Source organism: Thamnophis elegans, chromosome 1 (assembly GCF_009769535.1).
Source record: "Thamnophis elegans isolate rThaEle1 chromosome 1, rThaEle1.pri, whole genome shotgun sequence".
Classification (NCBI taxonomy): Eukaryota; Metazoa; Chordata; class Lepidosauria; order Squamata; family Colubridae; genus Thamnophis; species Thamnophis elegans.
In genome coordinates, this window is record NC_045541.1 from 25,505,620 (window position 1) to 25,530,883 (window position 25,264).

Sequence of the window (25,264 nt, forward strand, 5' to 3'; positions counted from 1 at the left end):
ATCCATTCAATATGCTGTAGGCCTTTTTTTAAAAAAGTCAAACTTTATTATTTTTTTACAAAACTTAGTGTCATTTTTCTTACAAATCCAACTTTTCATAGTACAAGACTTAATATTCTAAAAACAAAAAGTATGATTGCTTTCCATTTTACTTTTCAACTATGAGGACAATGATTTTTGTATCTAGTACTATCAATGTGAGAAATTCCCATAAAGGTGTATTATTATTATTTTATATATTGTGTTAATAGAAATCAAACTTCAAAATAACAGCAAATCCACTTTGTAGCATAAACAATTATTTCTATAAACTTTCAATAATATGAATTGTCAAACACCCAATACCATTTTATTTAAGTAAGGACAAAATATACATATATCTAAAGGCCTATATGCAAATCTAGTGGTGTTTGTTAAACCTATTTGTATCATTTTCAGTCTAGCACAAGGCAGATAAATTTCATTATTGGATTATCAGACCATAGGCTTACTTGAGTGCTGCTGACATTTGTAATTTATTCAAGGATAGATAATACTAACAGTCTTTCTCTGGTCCTTTGCTCCAGATTGTATTTTTATGAGGTTCAAATGGACACCTGAGCTTGGAAAAATAACTTTTCAAGGGCCAAATCCATCTACAATGCTCCTGTGATTGATGATTCATGTAATGAATTATTTCCTTCTGACAATGATTAATTCCATAATGTAGGTTTACTATGTAGTGTAGCTTATTTGAAAACTACCAGCACTGATCTACCGGTATCGAAAGGATAATTTATCCTATGATTTTAGTAGATTTATCTTAGTTTCTTGATAGAGGAAATGTAAAGTTTCCCAACACGAAGGCAGCTCTAATCTATTTTCTTGATCATCTAACATCCATACATACGTTGGCACTGTCATGTTTTAAGGCTTTCTCTTAAGTAAAAATGGGTTAAGGATTATGGCCTTAAGCATTGTAATTGAGAGGGATGTTCTTTAGTTGCCATCACTAGACTCTCCATTATTCTTCTAACAACTGCCTACAGGGGAAAAAAACACAAAATAGAAACACAGTTTTTCCACAAAAGAACTTGAACCTTTTCATAAGGAATTTAACAGGGCTGCTCTTAGAACATTTTTTCCCAAGAAATTTCACCAATTAGCCTCGAAGAGATCAGCAATTTCCATTTAAAAAATAAATAAAAAGTAGAATGCAAAGTGTTTCATAAAAACACTTTGCACTGAGACATTTAAAAGGCTTTGCACTCAAAATAGCTTTTTCAAGTTTGTTAAACATGGAACAAAAAAGTCTTTTTTCCAAATGAGTCCTGAGTTTTCTGACACCTTTGATCTACCTTTCATTCTCCCAAACGTGGAGCTTACAATAAAGGCTGTAGTTCACAAAGCAAGGGGCAGAGGGTCCATCACTGCTCTTGTCCAGAGCTGTTTTGAGCAGGAGGGGACCAGTGCCAAGGAGGTTGGTTTATGGGCAAGTCAATAAATTAGATTTTGGACAAAAGGAAGATAGGTAAGCATGATGAATTTTAAAAATTCCTTGTTATAGAGGGGTTTGTCATTTTGCTGCCTTTCTTCCATGAATGGCTGATCACTGATGATGCTTCCTCACTGGGCTCTATTCTATGGCTAAGCTGAATGATTGTTTTCATTATTGGCTACAGGTTTTAAAAAACATTTTAAACATGCCCATTTTCTCTATTGGTATGAAGGACTCAGGATGGACTGCCACCACCTTTTCTTGGGTGGTTCTAAGGCAAAAGAAGGAAGCTAATTCGAACTGCCATTGTTCCCTATAGCAATAAGTTTCACAGTAGGTGAAGTTTTGTTCCATCAAAGACTTGAAAATGTTCTATCACAACTGCAGATGAGGATAACTGTGTATCATCTAGGGGTCAGTCTGTCCAAGTAACTTGGGATTATTTGGGGGGGGGGGTTGAGGTATATAAAAAGGTGCATTTCCAAAATAAAAAGCTTGAGATTTGAAATCATACTGGAACGCAATGCAGCACAAACGAAACAAATAACTAATTTTAGCATTGAGTAAATGGTTTTACTTGCAGGAACATTATTTTATGTATCTATCTAGTGACTAACTGGCTTTGCACTCTTATTGTTTTAATTGTCCTTATTAGCTATCTATAATATTTTTTTACAATTCAGGGCTCATTTTGCCGGGAGAGAAGAGGTATTTCATCGTCTGACCAATAATTATTTTTTGTAGGAACAATATATTATTGCTTCAAGATTCCTGGTGGAACACAGGATATTGTCTCCTACCTCTAAGTGGAGTGATACAATGACTATGAACTATTGCTCAACAACATCCTCCCTGATGAGAGAAACCCAAAAGCTGTAACAGGAAAATGAGGCTGGTTTTTGTTTTAATTTCAAAGTATATTGTTTCATTTTGCACACAACCCATTCTGTACTGATCGGTCTGAAATTCATTACATATTATCTCCTTATATGGTCTTCTGAAACTTTCATCTGTCAGTCAGACAAAAATGTTCTAGTTATTTTTTGACTTGAAATGAAAATGGGAAATGGGTCCCAAATCTGCAGCGGTGAGGGGCTTCAAATCACTCAGGGTGTGTATGATGCTTTCCCAAGTATCAGCTGAGAAAGTTAAGCCAGACTTCTTCTCTGTATCCCACTAAGTCCAGGAACAATGGGACTTATGATGTCATGCAGTTTCAAAATACATATTTTACTCATGCAACGGGCTTTTGTTTTTGAGTAGATGTACCACTTTAGGTAACTACAATAGTAAAGGATTAGCAGTGATATCAGTATTCAACTGATTTCAGTGGAATGAAATTTGGTTTGAACGCCTAGGTTATTTGTCAAATCTGCCTTGCAGAAAGGGAAAACATAACTGGAATCATTAAAATATGCCATAAAGCAATATAAATAAAATGACACACTATAACGCTCCAATTTCTGTTTTCTTAGAAAGCAAGCATATCTCACTGTTCTATGGAAATATTAGAATAAATGTGAAAAGAAACGAATTCATTGCAATCCTATGGCAACCCTTACATTGCATATTGTGATCAAACTCTGAGACCAACTGTATTTGGCAACACTTGTGTATGAGTAGTATTTTATTAGGAAGGGTTTTATCAACATTACTAAGTTCCCTGATTGTGAATGGAAAATTCAGCTCAAGTTATACACTTTTAAATTCCATTAATATCCCAGAGGAAAATAAGACAATCTTTTGCCTACTTAATGGTAATAACTCCTTTCTGGATCCTTAAAAGATCTGCTTTCCCCAGTTGGGAAAACACCAGACCTGGACAAGCCAAGTGCTTTAAGTCCTTTGAAATATCATTTATTTTTTTAAAATAGTTCAATTTTCAAAACAAAATGAATGAGGCTCAAGCACTTCTACGTCTAGATGTAAATATAGACCTATAAATATAAAGAGTTGTTTACGCTGACAGCAACCAATTAATCAATTCCGCATAATGTTTAATACAAAAAAAGGAACAAACGGGATAAGCTCACATTGTTTCTCTCACATTGGAAAGCCCTTCTGAAGTCCTTGAGAGCAAAAAAAAAGGCTGCGCTAGTGCAAATGATCCCAGAGGAGGTGTATAAAGTAAATCATCCATCCCATGAATCGTTCACTGGAATGACTGGTAGTTAAGCAGAACAATATCTGAACACTGTTCGGGTCTTTTGCCTTCTAGTCTTTGCTCAAATAATCTAAGGTGCATTTGCAGAAGGAATTTAAGATGCAAAGAAGGAAAAACATCACTGGTTAGAAATGAACATTCTAGGCAATGATATGGTTTTCAGACTCCAGCTTGGATATGGAGATGCATCCTTCCCCATTAAAACATGTGATAGTGGTGCTAATAAGGAAGCTGACCATAGATGACACGACCCTCTTTGGCTCAGCATGCCTGGCCTCCTGCTATGTGCTGCGGAATGTTGTCATGTCCTTTGGTTCGCTACTTGGGACACACCAGTCATCTGCTTCGTGATTGGCTGTGTAATGTTTCCAAGCCGATTTGTTATACACTGGCAATTTTTCAACAGACTCGGTTGATAAAGCCTGCAGCAAAAGAAAGGAGAGCGGAGTTAATCATTTGCTAGGAACAAGTTTTGTGTGTTAACCTGAAAGGGATTTGCCCCCACAACTGGTCCCTGACATACCTTTATAAAGACAACAGCATCTGTGCCATAACCTTCTAGAGAATAGAGCTTCAGGTCTCCTTGGAAGTACTGGGCATACAGGCGCGAGATAGGTAAGCCGTAACCAAATCCAGCCTAAGCCAAAAACAAAAACAACCCAAAATTTGAAACCTCTGAAGCCGATCTAATGCTCAAAGGACAGATGAAGAGACCAAAACATTACTATTACCACAAAAAAGAAAATGAAGGTACAACCCAACACAAAGACATAATATTCTCTGTGTTTTTTCCCCATTGATGCCAAGGAAGTTTTGCACAACTTGCATTTTGCCCTTCTCTTTTTTCCATAATTCCTGAAATGCTTGTCCTATAGGAACATTCAGAGTTTAGGGAGGATGTTTCCAGGCAGGGATTGCAGCCTTTTTGTTTTGCTGCTAATTACTAGTCCTTGCAGATAAGGTTGTAAAATTATTTATGTCTGTTAATGTTAACAGAAGATAATGTTATCTCTGCATCTCAGAGGTTTCATCAGCAAGTGCCCACAGATCAAGCTGCTATTAAAAGCAGAAGAACACGTTCAATAATTCCCCGCCCCCATTACATAACAAGTACACAGATGTAATACAGAAAAGTAGTCTAAAAAAAGTTGTACTGAAAAGATACGAACCTTTGCCTTCATCCTAGGGGTGGGTTGCTCCTGGCATTAATGCCGGTTCGGTGCGTGCAAAAATGTGCCTGCACATTTGCTCATAAACATGTCTGTGCATGCACAAAACGTTAAAAATGAAAACAAATTAAATTTGTTCAATGAAAATTGTCCTGTGCATGCGCAGAACCGAAAATCAAGATGGTGGTGCCATAGGAGAACCAATTCAGGGCGTGGCAGGACTGGCTTGCAGCTGGTTTCAGCAGCCCAGGCCACCAAACCACTACTGGTTCGGTCAAACCAGTAGGAACCCACCACTGCTTCATTCCCCCCACCAAACAGCAAACCTGGTGCATTCATCTATTTTTGCTCTACCAAATTATCAAGGCCTTAAATGAGATTAAAGTTTTTCTGTGCTTTTCTCAAGAAAATGTGAACATAGTATTTCCAAAACCTTCCTTGTATCCCACTTGAGAGCAACACTAAGAAACTCAGAAACAAAATACTGTTTTCCAAGGCATACTGTTGCAGGAATGATAACAAGGGCCTTGCAATGCTTCCAATTTGCATGGAGAGGGGTCAGTAATGGTATCCTCTTTTCTTCACTACCAGTTTGGTAGCGGGAGCGCGCACAATGAAAGTCCATGAAATCTGACAAAACATAAGCACTGTGGTTGCTGAATGATGGATCTGAAGAATTTGCCTGTTCTGAATGGAGCTAAGCTCATCCTCGGAATGAACAGGTCCATAGTTTGGGAATGCCCCTAGACACCCAAATGATTTCTATTACTAGGCAATTGCTGTACCAGATTCAACTGACAGATCGAGTGTTCCCTTCCTTTAATAAAGCTAATGCTATTATGGTGGATTATGCACTGATAGTTTTGTGTTCTGACCACTGAGGGGCATTTGTTTTCAGAAGCTACAGCTAATGCAGAACGCAACAGCCAGATTGCTAAACAATTAACCAGCTCTATACCTTATTCTACTACTGAAGCAATTACTCTGACTGCCAACTGTGTCAGACTCAGAGCATTCCTCAAAATGTCCTCCTGAAGTCGGGCTATCTTCATGCACAGGCACCTTCACTCTGAAATTCATAGGGCAACTATAATGAAATCTAGCAGGCACCAAGTTGTCTTCATGTGAATGCTGTATTTATCATTTTGCTTCAGTTCTTCTTACTTTCATTTCTAAGACTGGTATCATGTTAACATTGTTTGAAAGCTATTGTTAATATTTGCAGTTTAACTGATTGTTGCTCACTTTGGGATTTATAATGGAAAGCAGCACACAAATATATTGTTAAATAAGTTGCATGCTGCTTAAATGCCCCCAAATGGGATCTTCCCGAGCTCATGATTGAAGTTCTATTTTTCTCCTGGAATTCCACAGGATCGATTTTTATTCAAGAATTCAGCACCAGTTTCAAAGTAGCTCCAGGGCTCGGGGTTTCAACAATACGAGCAGTGTTAGAAAGCTAAACTTATTTATTTCCAGTGGTTAAAACTACCACAGTCCTAATGTTTCAGCTCCATTTCTCTACTGGAGAAAATGCTTACATCGCATCTCTCCTCCAAGCTCCTAAACTTCAGGAGCTGCAGGGATAATGCCACTCTTAATGGCTACCCAGTACTGTCTATAATCTAGGCAAAATCAGCAAGGATAAGATTGGCAAGTGCTTCTCAGTCTCGCCTCTCTTGGGTCTATGACAATTCGCCACGGCCAACTCACCATGACCAACTTGCCACAGCCAAGTCACCACAGCCAACTTGCTACAGAACAACTTGCCACGGCCATCTTGCCGCAAGACAACTGGCAAGAGTTACATTAATATCAAAGAAATGATTCTTTAATAGAATCATTAAAGAAAGGATGCAAAAGGAAGAACGGAATAAAATGGGAATGGCAAAAATTAAAATATTTTTTTATTTATTTTAAATAATAATTGTTACATTGTCCCGCAGCTAGTTGGCCGTGGCAAGTTGTTCTGCAGCGAGTTGGCTGTGATGAGCATCCCCCATCTCTCAGTAGGAAACCAGCCAGGATCCAAACTGCTAAGCTACTGAGAATGTTTCATTCCCACCCACTCCCCTTTAAGATGGATTGGCGTGGGTGGGATTTTTTTATTGCTTTAGGACAGTGTTTCTCAACCTTGGCGACTTTAAGTCCTGTGGACTTCAACTTCCAGAATTCCCCAGCCAGCTGTGCTGGCTGGGGGATTCTGGGAGTTGAAGTCCACAGGACTTAAAGTTGCCAAGGTTGAGAAACACTGCTTTAGGACCTGCAACAATTTTGAGGCAAGACCACACTTTGTTTACCTTTGTTCCCAACATTTCTGAGTTGAGCAAAAGCAAATGCAATCATGGACCGTCTTCAAATTATTTATGGGGGTTAAGAAGGGGTTGTGGGGAAAAAAATATTTCTTGATATAAAATGTCCCAGAATTCATTAGGCTTTGACTGTCCAAATTCAGAGGAACCATATGTTAACAAAAGCTACTGGAAAAATAAGGAGGACTTGAGTTTTTCATTCCACAACTGATAATGTAAAATATTATACAGACTACGAACCAGAGGGGTTGCTCGTGATGTCTCCACATGGGGACGTGGTGCAGTTGAATACATATAGTTAAATAGCCGGTCTATTTTCCTCAAAGGAACACCACCACCACGGTCGCACATCTAAATTGGGGGGGGGGGGGGGAAATATTATACAGTATTGAGCTCCTATGTTTGGTGTGTCCCTATATCTACATACAATGAGTCATTCTTAAGAATATATTCCAGAAACAACAACAAACAAAATTACAATCATACAACCAGCCCCTAATCTAGGTAAATAGATCAACAGATTCTTCTCACTTACTCCAATAAACCAAAAGATTATTATGCTTTATTCAACTACTGTATTTTTCAGACTATAAGATGCACTGCATATAAGCGTATAAGACGCACCAAGATTTCAAAGAGGTAAGAAAAAAAACTTTTTGCCTTCCCTCAGCCCCTGCTGAGAGAAGGCAAAAAAGCCTCAGTTTTTGCGAAAAATTGCCATTTTTCGCAAAAACAGGAAGTGGGAGTGGGGCTTCGGGAGGCTAAAAATGGCTGTATTTGGTGTATAAGACGCACCAACATTTCCATGCTCATTTAGGGGGGGGAAAGGTGCATCTTATACTCCGAAAAATACAGTATTCAATACTATGATAAAATGGTGGCATAAAATAAAGTAATTGAAGCTTAAAAATAATTTCCAAAGTGCAACAAAAGCTAATCAGAACATGATGCAAATAAAGCATCCATGACGGTAAATAGGTTGGTCCTATTGCAAAATGGTGCAGCTGGTGAACTTTTCTGTCCATAGTATCCATTTGAATACTTAGAGCACAAATATCAAACTCGCTACGTCACGTTGATGTCATGTGACATATCACCACATTTTTTGCCTTTCTGGAGCTGGGGTGGCTGTAGCCTGCGCATGACGCATCCGGACCACAGGCTGCCAGTTTGGCACCCCTGATTTAAGAGGCAATGCTTCCCGCCCCACCCAAACCCCCTTCTTTTTCACTCTCAAATTATTTGACTTTCACCTATTCTTGCAATTCTGGGCAATTTATAATAAGTACAATAAAACACAAACAATGAAAAATATAGGAAGTATATAAAAAACTAATACAGGTAGTCCTGAACTTACAACCAAAGTTACCACCAAAATGTTGAGCCCAAAATTCCACTTGCTAAGCCAGACAGTTGTAAAGTGAATTTTGTTTGTTTTTAACTACCTTTCTTGTCACAATTGTTAAGTGAATTATTGCAGTTGTTCATTTAGTAACAGGTGACTCTGGCTTCACCATTGACTTTGCTTGTTGAAAGCTGTCTTGGAAGGTTACAAATGGTGATCACATGATCCTGGGACAATGCAACTGTATAAATACATGCCAGTTGCCAAGCATCTGAATTTTGACAACATGACCACAGGGATGCTGCAACAATTGTAAATGGGAAAAACGGTCCATAACTCACTTTTTTTAGTGCCTTTGTATAACTTTGAACGGTTACAGAATGAATGGTTGTAAGTCAAGGACTACCTGTAGGCAGCTAAAAATAATCAAAACACTAGAAGTAAAATTATTCATAGTCATGAAAAATTAATCAGAATGTAAGTCCTATAAAGAAATGAAGCAGTGGCTCTGCAACAGATCCCTGCATACACACACACACACACACACAAACACACACACACATACATATACACACACACACACACACACACACACACGTCATTTGCCAGACTTAAGAAACAGAAAATGTAAAACTAAATACTTTACCTTCACAGTTAAATCTTCAGTGCCTAAAGCGACTTGGACATGAACTGGAGGGTAGATTCCCCGTTCTGCATGATGTTCCATGGTAGCCCTCATTGCATTCTAATTTCCCAAACAATTACATTTACAGTCAATTTGTATAGACGTTTGCTTAATAAGTAAAGAAAGCATATTCTATAAATGCATGTGACTTGTTTTCAAAAAATGAGGAAAGCACCTGTTTTGGCAAGTTAGGAAGTCTGACTTCTCATAATGATGTGGCCTTCCTATTCTGATGTAGGGTGATCTGTTTATTTGCTTTCCTGCAAGTTCTCAAGCGCACAGGCAGCCTCACCCTCAGTGGAGATCTCTAGGGTGTGGGGAGACACACCTGGCTCTAAAGTGCAGGTAAAGGGAGTTACATTTTCAGAAACAGCCAGCAGACTGGCAATGCTCCTGAAGGAGAATCAGACAGAAAGTTCAGCAGAGCACCCAAATAGATCTTCCATGAAGGTACAGATCGTGTACTGAATAGAATTTTAGACACTTGCTTTACCCCCACACATGCTTCTTAACCAATCTAGAGGGAGAGATTATTATGTTTGGATAATCTGACTAAGGGAAACAGAAAAAGAGTACGCAGAAGAAATCGATACAAACCTTGAAAAGTTCAAAAACCATGTAGTAGAGATGCGATGGCACATATACCACTTGCATAGGCTGCCCTGGTGATTTTACTGCAAAACAAAGAGAGTGAAAAAGATCAGTTGTACACCAACAGCCACTGTTAAACTTGGTAGCCTCTCCATGGGTCAACAGCTGAAAGATTACTAAGACCCATTTACTTTGGTCCTGGCTAAGAGTTCACACGAGACTGTAGAGTTACGTACAGAGTCACTGTAGAGCTGCTCTCACTCATAGCACAATAGTCAATTTGAAATTCTCCTAAGAGCAGTCCTTCTTGTAGTTGTGGAAGTCATTTATTTGAGAGATAGAAGTCAAATGTGGAATTACTGTTGTGTTTGTTGGGATCCCAATACATTTTATTCTCAAATCTGTAAATGTGTGCATATATATGTAATCCTCTACTTATGACTAACTCAGCCTGGAATTATGCTTGTAAATCATGGAGGTTAAGCAGGTCATGTGACAACGCCTGATTTTATGACTTTTGTGGTGGTATTAAACAAACATCATGGTTGTTAAGCAAATGCCACAGTTATTAAAGAAACCAATAGATGGGTGTGTTTTTTTACCAGAAACTGGAACAAAAATGCTGGTTTTGGGGGCGGAGGGATAATAATGGGACTGAAGGATGCTGCAAACAGCCATAAATGTAATCAAGCACCCAAAATGGAATCACAAAACTAAGTAGCTACAAGAATTTTAAAACCAGGTCATAAGTCGAGGACGTGTGTGTGTGTGTGTGTGTGTCTGTGTGTGTCTGTGTAATCAAAACCAATGTTGGAGAAAATTTCTGTTCTCAACAGCAGATATTTAAAGTACATTTAAATAAAAAGAATGTCAATTTAAGAAGAAGGAATTTATGAAGGAATGACAGGTCAGAACAAAATTTCTTATTCGCCATTTGTCTCCTTATGTTGGTTTTAGACCCAGTGACTACTGCAGCATGTACATTCTTAATGTGATTGTGATTAGCTATCATTTTGATCATTCTTCAAGATATAGCAGATTATGGTTATGTTGTGCATGTGTGCGTGCATATACGCACGCACACACAGAGAGGAGAGTGCTAAAATGTATAGTGTTAAAACTAAGCAAGAATAAAAAGGATAAAACATCATCACACAATTCAGTAGTAATTACTAAAAAAAATGTAACAGTAATTACTAAATCTAGATAATGTTTTTATGCCTCTGCAAAAACTGTTTGTTGTTGTTTAAATGAAATGATAGCTACAAAAGGCAATTTTGCATATGAAGTTACTCCATACAGCTCTTGTCTCATTTACATGTGTTTAAACACAAACTACACTGTTGGAAGACTTGAAGGACTGGACTGGGGACATACTGTACAGTCCTAGAGAAGATTTATACATGTGGTTACTGAGAGTCAACACTAAATTGTTAGCTAATAGCAGCAACTTATCAGGTTATACATTAATTCTTCACACTAATACTGCAGTCATACATAATTTATGCATTTCAATTATTTTTAATTTATCTTTCTGTATAAAATCACTAATACAATCAAACACCACACATAGGCAATATAAATTATTACATTTAAAATGATACCGAAGAAGACCAGAATAATAATACAAAAACATTAGTAAGCAAATAATCTTTTCCTTTCTATGACCCTTTAATATCTTTATTCAGGATAAGAGTTGGGGTGACTGAATGGAGCTGAGCATTTACTGACGGGATGCCCTTCCTGTTGCCTACGCGGAGTTTGCAAGTTATTTTCTCTTTGCACCTTGATAGAGAAACATCTGCCGCTAAGACTGAACTCTCAACTTTCTGAGTGGGAGGCGAGTGTCTTCACTTCTAAGCCACTGCACTGCTCCATATTAGTAAGCAAATAATATTCTCAGCAAAAACAAAAAAACAGGCAACTGCTGTTACTAGTATTACCATTAACCTTGGCCTTACCACCAAGGTTTCTGAAATATCATCTACCAAAAGATCAAAAGGAAGAAAGACAATGCTATAGAATCTCTGGGGCAACCTAAATACTTTTGCAAATTCATACTATAGATAGGTTTGGATTAAGGGATGCCTATATTGGTCATTACATATAGAACCACGATACCCGTTTCTAGTCATAACCACAGAAAGCTGTTGCAGCTTTTTCACAGGCCAAAAGTTCTCTATGGGATGTATAAGTTGTCCAAATGTAATGGAGAATGGAGAATATGTGCTACATATACATCAAGATATAGAAGTTCAAAATGCATTTTGAACAAAGATTAGCTAAAATGTCACAAGATTAAAGAATAAAAGCAAGTGAAGGTTTCCTTGGCACTTATTGTACTATTTGTGATAATGTGTGACAGAATGTATGATGTGATTAAAAGAGAAACTCTAACTTAGGTTTAGCTTGATTGATACTGAACGCTGTCCATTTTCAGTCAGTATATTATTTTACACTGAATTCTAGCCCTAGCCCACAGGCATATTTGAAAACATGACACAGATAATTGCACTTAGCTTCCTAAAACCAATTTCTGCAGTGAAATGAGTATGTTCAAACAGTTATTGTTATAGGACGTACTCTGAACACATGCTAAATATTGTCCATCTATCAAATGCTTATAGAATTCTCATGACCTACAGTCAAAGTGGAGTACTTGCAATATAAGCAGGCTAGTTCTATAACCAACTTAAAGACTATCTACTGTTACAGAAATATTTAAATTAAGTCCAAGGCAAAGTAGAGGGATATGGTAAAACTTGCTAGGAATTGGTTGAGAACAGTTAATGAATAAGCCAATCCTCCCCTTTCCATGCTTACCATTCTTCTCTTCAAGAATTAATTCTGGAGAACTCATATAATATAAGTCACAGAGGCTCTTCGCATTTTCATAACCATCTAAAAAAAGAAATACAATTTTGCTTAAAAGATGCACACAAAGACACATGCATACCCACAAATACACACAGACAGACACCTCACCCATCCAGAGTTTATTCAATTGGGCTGGCAGCAGTTCTTAAAACAGAGTTCTGAGAAGGAACAGTCATTCGCATTCCATCTTTTACTGCTATTCTATGAATAGCAGCTGACATTTCTCTTGCATACTTCTGTCTAACTTCAATTACCACTTAAACAAGAACAATGTCTATGTTTAAATTCTCTGCATGAATATAAGACCATTTATCTATCCCCTGCATAGTCTATATTAATATCTTTAAAAGATGTGGAAGATGTCCAGTACAAATCTCAGATGGCAAAGCTTTCCAGTAGTTGGAAGGTGGGGCTCCACTGATTACTTCCTACTTATCTCCCGTTCAACCCAACAAACTCAACCAAGCAAAATTAGACAAACAGCTGCATTTTTAAAAATCTATATATTCATCACATTTTTGAACCACTCATCTCCCCGAGAGGCTCTCCGTACTCTTGAATTCTAGAAATACATATAGGATGTGTAGTTGCAGGGATTTAAGATGATGGAGGAGGGATTGAATCAGGGGTGGGTTCCTACCAGCATGGCAATGGGAACACCTAATAAAAGTCTCTCAAATACTAGGTCATTATTACAAAAATTGGATAAAATTGTATTGTTTTTTACACGCAGAATGACATCTCAAGGGTAAACATTGTGTCTCAGCAGAATAGAAACTTTCCATGTCTGACAGAATGAGCTTGCACGAAGTCATCAGCCCAGAAAGCCTGTTTCGTGCCACATTAATTTTTCTCACCATGTCTGTCTGAATGTACCTTTTATAACATCGACAACATTGCATTTAGGGTCAATACTTCCAATGTGCTTGGGATGTGCTGGATTAACTTCAACGTTTCCTCCAAACAACAAAGCTGCCAACAACAAAAACAAAGTAACATAAATGATTTCACAATAAAGAGGCCGTGAACAGCATATAATTTATAGGTAGAGGTCTGATAATGACTGAACAAAAACAATAGACAAGGATTTACCATTTAAAACAAGGATGATACTAAGCTATACTATATACCATGTATATAGAAGATTCCTTTTTATTCTTAAAAGTAAACTATTTGCACTTGTTTTACATTAGGGATTGTTATCCTGTGGCCTTTTTTATTGCCCCCAGATTCCCCTCTCTGATCTGGAAGAACTAAGGACTGTTTCCTACCATTTTGAGTCACAGAAAAATTAATAGTTTAACTTCCCCACAAAGCCTTAAGAAGAAAAAAATAGAAAACCCCAGCTCTGCTTGCAGTCTCAATATCAGCGTTATGCCCACTGTGAGTCTTGGCTCACCAAAATCTAATTGAAATCCTTCACTTCTAAAACGTTTTCTGACCTTACTCCATAACAACAATTCATCAAGTTAATAAAAGTACTTACTGTGCTGATTAAGCAACATTCGGATTGAAATCCGGCTCATGAAGAAGCGATCTAAAAAATACTGCACATTCTGACTAGTCACTGGGTCAACCCCATAGTTGTCCTTGTACTCAATCACGCCTTGAGCCATGGTAGGAATGACATCATTGTGGCGGTTCCGGATTGTTATCACAGTATCTTTAAAACTGAAAGCAAGTATGGTATATTTGTATTAAGATACTAGTACACCTGTCACTAAAAGCATATCTAATTTTAACTACCGCAAAAGCAAGAAACTAAAGAAAGCATCCTACTAATCAACAAAAATTGTGTCGTGTTTAAAACAATGTAAGAAAGCAATCTTTTAAAATGGATTTTGGACTTCGAAACGCAAGGTATTCTAATAGCATAGTTATAATTATTTTTAGGTCATCTATATTTATGTTATGTCCTGCTTTGGTTTAGATACTTAAGAAATACTGGCTGAGACTTAATGCATAGACCTCAGCTCACAAGGATGTTTCCAACTATCATAGGTTTTTTTTACCGATTTCTTTTTCTTTCAGTAGTCCTATGAATATTTTCTCTATGTTTTGGAGAAATGATAGTGGTGGGTTGTAGAGGTCGCCGATATTTCTCTGTCAGCAGGAATTTGAAAGCTAACAGAAAGCAAAAGTGCACTTTCAATTTCACTTTGTCAAATAAAACTTCTTCCTGTTCTATCATTTCTTCCAAAACATCTTTCAGACACAATCTATCCATAGAAGCAAGCATCTGTATTTATTGATATTTACTTCCAATTCAATTTTTTCAAAAGTCCAATTTTTTTCCCCTCTGTCATGTGGATAAAATTCAAAACAGGTTGACTTTCTCACCGGAAGGACTCTATAATTAATTCCAAATCTTACTTCGAATTTATCTGAACTCCTAATCCATTTATACTTTTCTAAAATCAAAATCTTAATTAGCTTTTTGCTGTTTATTTCAATTATTTTCAGTTCTCAAGCTTAAAAAAAATAAGCTTCTTAACTAGTTAAGATTTAAAATGTTCTTCCAATAAGGGCTGAAAGCAGTCACACAGTATTTTTAGACTTGTTGATCCAATTTCTAATATGTGCAAAGTAGTTAATAAGCAATTTTGGAATAGGATTAGTAAAGGAAACATGGAAACTTAGTGTCCTTTTAAAGACACCAATTCTGGTTAGAGCAAGATGGCTATTTCCTCATCCCCCATGCTCAAAGCACTCCTCACAAGGATCAACTGTCTGGAGTACTTATGGGTGATCTCCCATCTTCTTTTGACAGAAAAATCCAAAGAGCAGTCTACATTCTTTGCTATAGTTGTTGGTCCCCTTGTTTTTCACAGAGCTGCCTTCAGTCCACTATTTCTTCCTTCAAAGTCCATCTCACAATTCTTTTAACACAAAACATCATTAGAATTTTTCAGCTCAGCAGCTGCTCAAGTTCTAACAGATAAAACTGTCCTCCTAATCTATCTCATCTGAGAGATTATGTACCCTAAAAAGGGCCATTTCCTTGGAAAATAATTTAATTTAATCTCTTCACAGCTAGCATGCCCCATACAACAATAAATTGTTACTTCTATTGTCATGTATTTATAACGTATTGACGTTATAAATACATGACAATAGAAGTAACAATTTATTACAACCTAAATCTCAGTAAGAATTTTTTTTTAAGGATGAATGTCTGTCATTGGGCTTTGGACAGAACAATGGTATTGTGGTTGAATCTGAAACTAGTAAATTGAAGCAGAGCCATTAACATTAAGTTACTCGAATTCTACACAAATCCACTAATTTCAATGGGTAAACTCAAAATAAGACTATAACACTTCATTATTAATAAACCTTAAAGAAAAATTAATTAAAGACGAATCAATTGAATTAAAAAAACATTGATTGTACATGTACGTCAAACCTTGCTAATTTTAATACAGAAGTAATTGTAAATGAATTACAAAGAGTAGAATTTATTTTGTAAGTTTATTATTTTTAGACAGCCCCCCTGATAACTTACAAAGAATAAATTATTTAAAAGAAATTTTTCTTCATACTTAATATCCCACTATTTTTGAGATCTATATAATAAAACAAATATAATAAAACTATGGCTCTGAATGTCTCATGCTACAGGACTGGCATAAAAAAAACTTAGATAATCGATTGTCTTTGAGAAGGCCGAAATGTCTCACCAAGAAACAGCTTCTGCATCATCAGCATTTTTGTCTTTAAAATCAAGGATCTCCTGCAGACTTTGCACATACCTAAAAACACAATTTCTGCATGTTTGATTTTTGTCATAAAGAAAAATAAACAATTTCTTCTCACCCAATCAAAGACAAGAATATAAATTTCCACATAGTTTTATGATTACTTTCAAATTTCAGCACATTCTAATTTTTTTAAACAAGAGATAATTTATTATATTATATATATTATATATATTATATATATTTTATATATATATATTCATATATAAGAATATATAAGATAATAAATACTATTCATTTCTACAAGTGTGTATGAATGCCCATTATCTCTTACCCCAACCAAGGAGCAGGACATCTACTATTTGTAATAGTAGTAGGACATGGATTTTGAAAATTGAAACACTTCCTAACTTTACCATTCTATATTCTAGCCACCCACTAGTGAAGGTTTTTTTCCTCACAACAAAAGGGCTTCAATATATCAAAAAACCCTTCAAAAGGAAAGGGGAGCATTTTTTTCCAGGTTTCCCTTTCTTTTACAAACCCTTCCTTTCTCATCATGTAAATTTGTTTCCATCCTACAATAGAGGCCCTTTTTCTAAAAATTATTCAAAACCTGTTTCAAATGTTGCAGTGCTAGGTCCATTCACTTGGAAATAAGCTTGGCTAAATGAACTGTTCACATTCATGCAGCACTCTAAAGATAATTGGGTACAGAGATCAACCAGATGGTATCATTAATTCAAATAGGCCAAATCTGACTTCTTGAACAATTTAGGAAGGGACAGAACATCACTATGCAATGTTATTGCTACTGCCAATTTAGCACAATATGCTTGAGCAGAAAAAAACAAAAACAGAACGAGACAAGAGTCGCTGTGTTCCCTCTTCAGCAAGAAGGACCTTTCATTCGAATCACGCTTTGATGCTGAGGTCTCGTTTTGTAAATATTAATATTAATTGAAGTCAGGCTCAGAAACCACAAGATGAAGCTGTATATGTGGGCAAGATATTTGCCCTTAGGATTTCTTCAAGAAAAGGATGATGGTTGACAGATGATGATATGTTAGGAGTCTGGGCTGTGAGTTTACGACCAGTGTTGGTATCTCCTGCCTCTGGCACAGAGCTATGTAGGTGGTGGGGGAGAAAATACAAGCCAGATGTCTACTCACTGTGCTAGATCAGTGCATGGATACTATTAGGTGCCTTATAAACAACCATAAGTCTCAGCTTCTAATATTTTGAATCTTCATAAAATATTCAAATTCGGTTTCTTGAGGCTTTGTTTAAAAAAGAAACAGGTTCTTACCAACTCTGAACAAGCTGAACTGAAGGTGTTTTAAGAAGGTTGTCTGGAAGCAGACTTATTTCTTTCATTATGTTTGCCAATCTTACAGGCAACTCTTGTCGCAGAAACATAAAGGAGGTTTTCTCACAAGCATTGTCAGATCCTATGGGGAAAATGTCATAAGGAAACAATTTTGAAACCACAGTTAAATAGATTATAAACAATTCATTATGCAGTTCATTCAGGATCATAGGGTGGTAAATAATAACAGCTTCTCTATGAAATCCTGGATAACATTTTACCATTACAGTAAATATAGGTTTACATAAATTCAGAAGGTAGTAATCTGATGTTCAGAACTGTAGTAGTAGTTAGACTAATGTGGCTTGGTCTCCCACGAAGACCACATTGGATTCTTAACATTCATGATATTAGTTCAAGATACATAACATTTTATGTTACTGATTGCGGCTTTTTAGATATTTTAAACTATTCTTTTTTGAAGAAGCTAAGGATCAGTGAAAGATATTACAAAAATAAATTCTTCTTCACTACAGATAGTCCTCGACTTAAAACAGTTTTTAGTGACTGTTCAAAGTTATGATGGCACTGAAAAAAGTGACTTATGATCGTTTTTACACTTACGATTGTTTTTTTGTTTTTTTTTTAATATAATTTTTATTAAACATTATTACCTTAAAAAAAAAATACAGCGACATAAATACAACGACATAAGCAAAACAAATCATACATAACAATATAAAGTAAAACCTACAGATACAACCCCCCCTCCCCTCCCCCCCCCACGGTGACAGTCATTCACAGCCCAGTTTTTTCTTTCTTTCCTCATTGTTAGGTCTCTAAGCCACATCTTCTCATTGCAAGATTCAGGGATCTATTACGGTACCTATGTTAACTTTCCCCATTTTAAGTCCCTGCTGTTCTCCTTGTCGCCCACATATACCATAGGTTCCAGCTAAGATAATGTTCTGTTTCTCCTTTGTCCCTCAGCCAACCCGTCATTCTGTCCATTTCTGCACATTCGTAGATCTTTTTAATTATAGCATCTTCTGACGGAATAGTAGTGGATTTCCAAAATTGTGCATAGGTTATTCTTGCGGCCACAATTATATGCAGGCTCAAGTGCCATATTGAACTGCTTATGTTTTCTGGTTTGATGCTTAGTAACAGGTTCTCGGGTCTCCATTCAATGTTTGCCCCGGTAACCTCTTTTAACCATTTTTTAATCCTTTTCCAATATTTCGTGGCCTCAGTACAGGACCACCAAATATGGTAGAATGTGCCATCCTTTCTTCCACATTTCCAACACAATGGAGATAACCCAGGAAACATCTTGGCTAACCTCGTTGGGGGGAAGTGCCACCTATAAACCATCTTGTATATGTTTTCTTTGAATGCGGTAGATGTTGTAAGTTTAATGGTCTTACTCCATAGGTCCCACCATTTGCCCATTTCAATTTCATAGCCTAGGTTGTTGCAGTATCCCCATAGTCACGTGGCAAAAATTCAAATGCTTGGCCACTGACTCATATTTATGACCGCAGTGTCCCGGGGTTATGTAGTCACCTTTTGCGGCTTTCTGACAAGCAAAGGCAATGGGGAAGCCAGATTCACTTAACAACCATGTTACTAACTTAGCTGCAGTGATTCACTTAACAACTGTGGCAACAAAGGTCATAAAATGGAGCGAAATCCACTTAACTGTCTTGTTTAGCAACAGAAAGTTTGGGTTCAATTGTGGTCATACGTTGAGGACTATCTGTGTTGAAGAGCACAGCCATTTCCAAAGTAAACAATGGCTTGATACAGATGTGGGGAAAGAGATAAAGCATATCAGAAGTCTTCAAGTGAGTATAGCTTTGTAGCAAAGTCTACAGATAATTTGAAAGGAATACCATTTCAGGGTATTAGAAAGAGAAGAAAACAATGTTGTGGACTATGTTGATAAGATTTAAAAATATCTTTCCAACCGAACATGATTAACAGGATCAATCCTATCTTTAGGTGGAACAAAATAGCATTTTGAATCTGGTTCAGCCTCCCCCCCACCCCCGAATTGGCTCATTATTCCTGTTGAATGCTTTGCATTCATCATTTCAAGAGGGGATCTTCAGTGTTGCGATGATGATGATGAGGTAACAGTGATATCTGCCTTCAAAAGCCATCTCAGAAGGCACCACTCCTAAAGATGATATCCTTAAAGGAAGATGTAGGAGATAATGCAGGAAAAGTCCAGAGCTCCATCAGCTACTCCTACATTTAGGAATAGGAGATAATGGAACCACAGAATTTTCAATATATAAACTGAACCTTGCTCTCTACCCTGTACTGGTTATTACTCAATGCAAAAAATACGCAGAATAAAATAAAGGTTCCCCTCGCACATATTGCTAGTCGTTCCCGACTCTAGGGGGGCGGTGCTCATCTCCGTTTCAAAGCCAAAGAGCCAGTGCTGTCCGAAGATATCTCCCTGGTCATGTGACCGGCATGACTACACGCCAAAGGGGCACGGAACGCTGTTACCTTCCCACCAAAGGTGGTCCCTATTTTTCTACTTGCATTTTTGCATGCTTTCGAACTGCTAGGTTGGCAGAAGCTGGGACAAGTAATGAGATCTCACTCCATTACGTGGCGTTAGGGATTTGAACCGCCGAACTGCCAACCTTTGTGATCGACAAATTCAGTGCCTTAGCCATTGAGCCACTGCATCCTTTTTATATGCAGGATACATTGGTGTCAATATCTGATTGTTCTGATTATGATACCAATACCATATGTATTAAAACATCTAAAGCTAAATAACAGTATTAATAGTGATCAGTGCAATATCCAATTGGATATTTTTTTTTACTAAAGTTCAGCAGAAATTCTAGTCATGTTACAGAATTCACATTTGGTACAACCAAAATTATGATTTTTTTCCTCCAAGGGTTTCTACTTTTTTTTTTCATACGACACTGCACATGAAAGAGTTACTTTGCTAGATTATAACTTATCAGTCCTGTCATCTCAAACAAACACACTGAAGCAAGTGGCAGTTGTAGTTTTGAGAGATACTGCAGGGGGAAAAATATACCCAAAGACAATCCTATATTCTTTTGGATTGTGAAATGGAACCTACAGTAATTCTGAGTAATTTTAGCACTATACAGTTCTGGTAGTTTACTCTATGCATATTAATACAGTGGAATATTATACTTTCTTAAGCAATATTAGCTAGAGTAGTAGGCCTATCATTTAGCTAAAATAACAATTCTTTAAAAAAAGAAAAATCACTAAGGATGTATGTGGACAAATATTTGTGACCCAAATACGCATTTTTATACACACAGACTTGCACATCCACTTCTTAAGACAGAACTTCAAAACTATGAAATGCTAATGTAACAACAATCCTCTGGAAAATGGGGCTTTTAAACTGAAGATTTGTCCTTGAAAAACACCAGCTGTGACCTTAGCATAGCCAAATGTTCCTGTATGTTTCAGGCTCATTCAAACTCCAGCCACCACAGTTCAAATGGAATTTGGTGGAGGTAGTCCTTGGCTTACAATCACAATCGAGACCAACATTTCTGTTTTTAAAGCAAATCATTAAGTAATTAATTTTACCCATTTTACAAACTTTCTTGCCATAGTTGTTATGTGACTCTGGCTTCCCCATTGCCTTTACTTCTCAGAAGTTCGCAAAAGGGGATCACATGATTCCAGGACACGGAAATGGTCATAAAGACGAGTCAGTTGCCAAGCATCCAAATTTTGATCACAGGACCAGGAGGCCACTGCAACAGTTGTTACCTAAAAGTGTGATGGGTCATCGGTCACTTTCAGCGAGGAGGGGTCCTCTGTGCCGGTGTTAACTTTAAACCGTCACTAAACGAACCGTTGTAAATCGAGGACTAACCCGGCTGTCCAAAACTTACCCGGGCAGCAACGTGAGACCCCATACCGTGAATCTAGAATTCTTTGCATGACAACACCCTCCGTTGCACAACGCCTTTGGGTAATAAGCACAACTTTTGTGTTGCATTTCGGGGATAAAGGGGCGCGCCAACATTCCTTTTTCTATCTCTCCGCGCGTCCCTGGAAGTCGTGGAGAAGGAAACGGGTCGACAGGGCGAAGGGGAGGCACGCTCCTCCGCGGCTAGGGCGGGAAGGGGCGGCTTCGGCTGCAGCCTCCGCGCGAGGCCTCGCTCCGCTCGCCGCCTTCGAGGGCCGGGGGTGGCGGTGGAAGCGCCTTTCCCCGCAGAGAGAGGGGGGTGGCGGTTCTCCCTCTGGGGAAAGAAAATGGTCGGCCGAAGGGGGGGGAGGAAAGACTCGCAGAGAAAGGAGCCGCGCAAAGGAGGCGGAGGAACCCGGGCCTGGAGGTGGGGAAGCGACACCGTCGCCACTCACCGAAATCCAGGAACTGCTTCATGGAAAGCGGGGACGGGGAGAAGCGGCAGTAGAAATCCACCTGCTGAGGGATGGTGTTCAGAGGGGAGACGCTCCTCAGCAGCGTCCGCAGCAATCGCATGGCGGCGGCGGCGGCGACACACCCGGAGGGGCGCCGGGCAAAGTAGCGGGACGACGGGAGCGCGGCTGGGCTTCCGCCTCCCTCCTTTGCAGCTCGCTTGCAGCCTCTTGTCAGAAAGGGACAGCCGCCTCACCGGGCCCCTTTCCCGGCCCGGCGAAGGAAGGTCCTAAGGGAGAAAGGAGCTCTAGCTCGGGCCAGGGCCCGGGCTATTTCTTGCCCTCCGTAGGGGCAGGAGGAGGCGGGCGGAGAGGCGGAGCCGCTCGGGTCGGCCGGGGAGGAGCGAAAGTGCGGAGCCCGCGGTAAGAAAGGAAGAGCGAGAGACCTCGCTCGGCTCCTCCAAGCTGGGAGGATCCAGGTCCCGCGACTAGGAACTCAAGCCTCCCCGCCTTTTTGTCCTTTGCAAACAGGGGTCTCTGCGTCGCCCAGGAGGTGGGCTCCCTTTCCCTCCATTCCCCTTGCAGGGTTTTCAGCGGGACGGCGCCTGGTTGCGCCTGCCTGCCAGGATACGAGCGGCTTGACGCCCAGGGCGCCTCGGTGAGCAGCCCTGCCTGGATCTAGAGCAGTAGAGGTAGTCCTCGACTTACGACCTCAGTTGAGCCCAAATATTTCGTAAGTGAATTTTGCCCCATTTTTCCACCTTTCTTTTGGGACGCGGTGGCTCACTGGCTAAGATGCTGAGCTTGTCGATCAGAGGTTTGGCGGTTCGAATCCCTAGGGCCGCATAACAGAGTGAGCTCTCATTACTTGTCCCAGCTTCTGCCTACCTAGCAATTTGAAAGCATGTAAAAATGCAAGTAGGAAAATAGGAACATTTGATGGGAAGATAACAGTGTTCCATGGGCCTTTGGCATTTAGTCATGACGGCCACATGATCATGGACACGTCATCGGACAGTGCTGGCTCTTCGGCTTTGAAACGGAGATGAGCATCGCCCCCTAGAGTTGGGAACAACTAGCACATATTGCGAGGGGAACCTTCACCTTACCACCTTTCTTGCTACCGTTGTAAAGTGAATGGCTGCAGATGTTAAGTTAGTTGCTTGTCAGAAGGTGATCACATGTCTCCAGGACATTGCAACCGTCATACATATAAGTCAGTTGCCAAGCAGCTGAATTTTGATTGCGTGACCATGAGGTTGCTGCAATGATTTGTAAATGTGAAAAATGATTGTGTCACTTTTTCACAGCCATTGTAACTTTGAATGTTGACTAAATGAACTGTTGTAAGTCGAGGACTGCTTTACTGTACTCATTTCAGGGTGCCTCTACTGTTCATTTCCCTTGAGATTTATGAATCAAGACATCATGACAAGTCAATTCCAATTTATTCTGTTAATACATTGGAATGTCCCAGGTCTTCTATAGCAACTGGAAAATTAAAGCAGGTTTCTTTGGAATTTTAATTTTAGACAAAGTTTCTCTATGTGTGCAGGAATAATAGCTTTTACATTTTAGTCTTAAGATTGTAAATATACCATAAAACTGTGCAGTTTTCCCTCATTAAAAAGCATCTAGTTTGTTAATTGTTCTCGATTATTTTGATACAGGTAGTCCTTGACTAATGACCACAATTGAGCCCAAAATTTCTGTTGCTAAGTGAGACATTTGCTAAGTGAGTTTTCCACTTTATGATCTTTCTTGCCACAGATGTTCTTGTCACTGCAGTTGTTGTTAGTAATGCGGTAGTTAAGTGAATTTGGTTTCCCCTTTGACTTGGCTTGTCAGAAGGTTGCAAAAAAGTGATCACGTATCCCCGGAACACTGCAACCATCATAAATATGAATCAGTTTCCAAGCATACGAATTTTGGTCACATGACCATGGGGATGCTGCCATAGTCATAAGTGTGAAAAATGGTAATTAGTCACTTTTTTCAGTGCTATTGTAACTTTGAATTATCACTAAATGAATTGTTGTAAGTCACGGACTACCTGTATTTTGCTTCGCTGAAACAAAAATAAGTACAAGTTAGTTTCATTCATTTCCAAGAGAATATGGACACGTGCTGCAATCTGATGCATGTAGTGTATAGAAGGAAGACGATAGTTATGAAGTCTAGAATTTTTCAATTCGCACGGTAAGTAATTATCCATTGGAAGGGAGTAAGATTCCTTTGCAAGTTCGTGTGCCTTCTTTAAGGCAATCTTCGGTGGTAGTTAAAATTTTGGCCTAATGATCCAAAACTGAGTGAGGAAGCAAGCAGAACCAAGCTTTTCAAACACTTTTTATTGGCTTTCGTTAAGCATAGTTAAAACCTTATAGGACAGAAAAAATGGTCTCAGTGCAGGCCTGAAGTAGGAGCTGATTTGATACTGTGCAAGTATTATAAATCTTACAATGCCACTACCAACCTTGTGTTCTCAGTTGGGGATCTCTATAGAAATGCCTACTTTATAGTCTGATTTGTATTAGCAAGTTCTTACAATGATTGGAACTATGACTCAAAGCATAGTACATTTAGTTTACATTTCAAAGGAAGCAGAGGTGGGCTGCCGCCGGTTCGGACAGCTTCATCCAAACAGCTTGTTCCAATTCTGTGCAGTTTGGAGAATCGGAAAATCGGACCACCAGCTAGCCCGCCCATTTTTTGAGCTGTTTTTCAGGCCATTTTTGGGCCAATTGCAGTCCTGTTTTGGGGACGTTTTCAGGCTATTTTTGGGCTGGTTTTGCCCAAGAAAATGGCCTGAAAATGGCCCAAAAAACATCCCAAAACAGGGTGTTCTTTGGGCAGTTTTCAGGCAGTTTTTCAGCCAAAATCGGCCTGAAAAACACCCTAAAAAAGGCTTGAAAACAACCCAAAAAACCTGGATGCGAGAGGAAGAGGAGCCAAGTGAGACAGATCCAGACATGTCCCGGGTCCCCTTGTCCCAGAAGCAGCAACCTCACACTCTTCTCTGCTGTTCCCCTTCTTCACACAGGATCATCCAGCAATGGAGACGAAGAGGAAAAAGCAGGCAGGCAGCATTTCTGGGTGGCACTCTCCCCTCAATGCTAGCAGCTGCCGCTGCCTCCTTCTCCCTCTCTGTCTCTGCTGCTGGGAAATCCTGTGCAAAGAAAGAGCCTAGCAGAGAGGGGAGAGTGTGAGGTTGCTGCTTCAGGGGATGAGGGGACGTATCTGGGTCCAGC

General features: G+C 38.9%; 1 protein-coding gene across 4 annotated transcripts; it reads right to left on the bottom strand.

The window, feature by feature from the left end:
* Positions 1-440: 440 nt before the first annotated feature.
* PDK1 (pyruvate dehydrogenase kinase 1) lies at positions 441-22,399 on the bottom strand. 4 transcript variants are annotated; one of them, XM_032209690.1, is made up of 11 exons: positions 22,081-22,398; positions 17,628-17,769; positions 16,301-16,372; positions 14,107-14,291; positions 13,497-13,592; positions 12,567-12,644; positions 9,750-9,826; positions 9,114-9,212; positions 7,363-7,473; positions 4,165-4,278; positions 441-4,063 (listed from the first exon to the last, which is right to left on the bottom strand). In XM_032209690.1, the coding sequence occupies exons 2-11, from the start codon at positions 17,735-17,737 to the stop codon at positions 3,923-3,925; spliced, it is 1,083 nt and encodes a 360-aa protein (XP_032065581.1). In that variant the 5' UTR covers positions 17,738-17,769; positions 22,081-22,398; the 3' UTR covers positions 441-3,922. The 4 variants fall into 4 exon arrangements, with proteins under 4 accessions (XP_032065581.1, XP_032065552.1, XP_032065572.1 ...); XM_032209661.1 differs by having other exon boundaries at positions 22,020-22,398; XM_032209681.1 differs by lacking the exon at positions 7,363-7,473 and having other exon boundaries at positions 22,020-22,399.
* Between the last annotated feature and the right edge of the window lie 2,865 nt (positions 22,400-25,264).

Excerpts from the sequence above, each read along its gene's own strand:
- PDK1 (XM_032209661.1), bottom strand. The coding sequence starts at position 22,140 with ATGCGATTGCTGCGGACGCTGCTGAGGAGCGTCTCCCCTCTGAACACC. Across the intron at positions 4,279-7,362 it reads CATCACGAGCAACCCCTCTG|GCTGGATTTGGTTACGGCTT; the intron begins GTTCGTAGTCTG and ends TTTTTGGCTTAG. Across the intron at positions 4,064-4,164 it reads ATGCTGTTGTCTTTATAAAG|GCTTTATCAACCGAGTCTGT; the intron begins GTATGTCAGGGA and ends CTTTTGCTGCAG.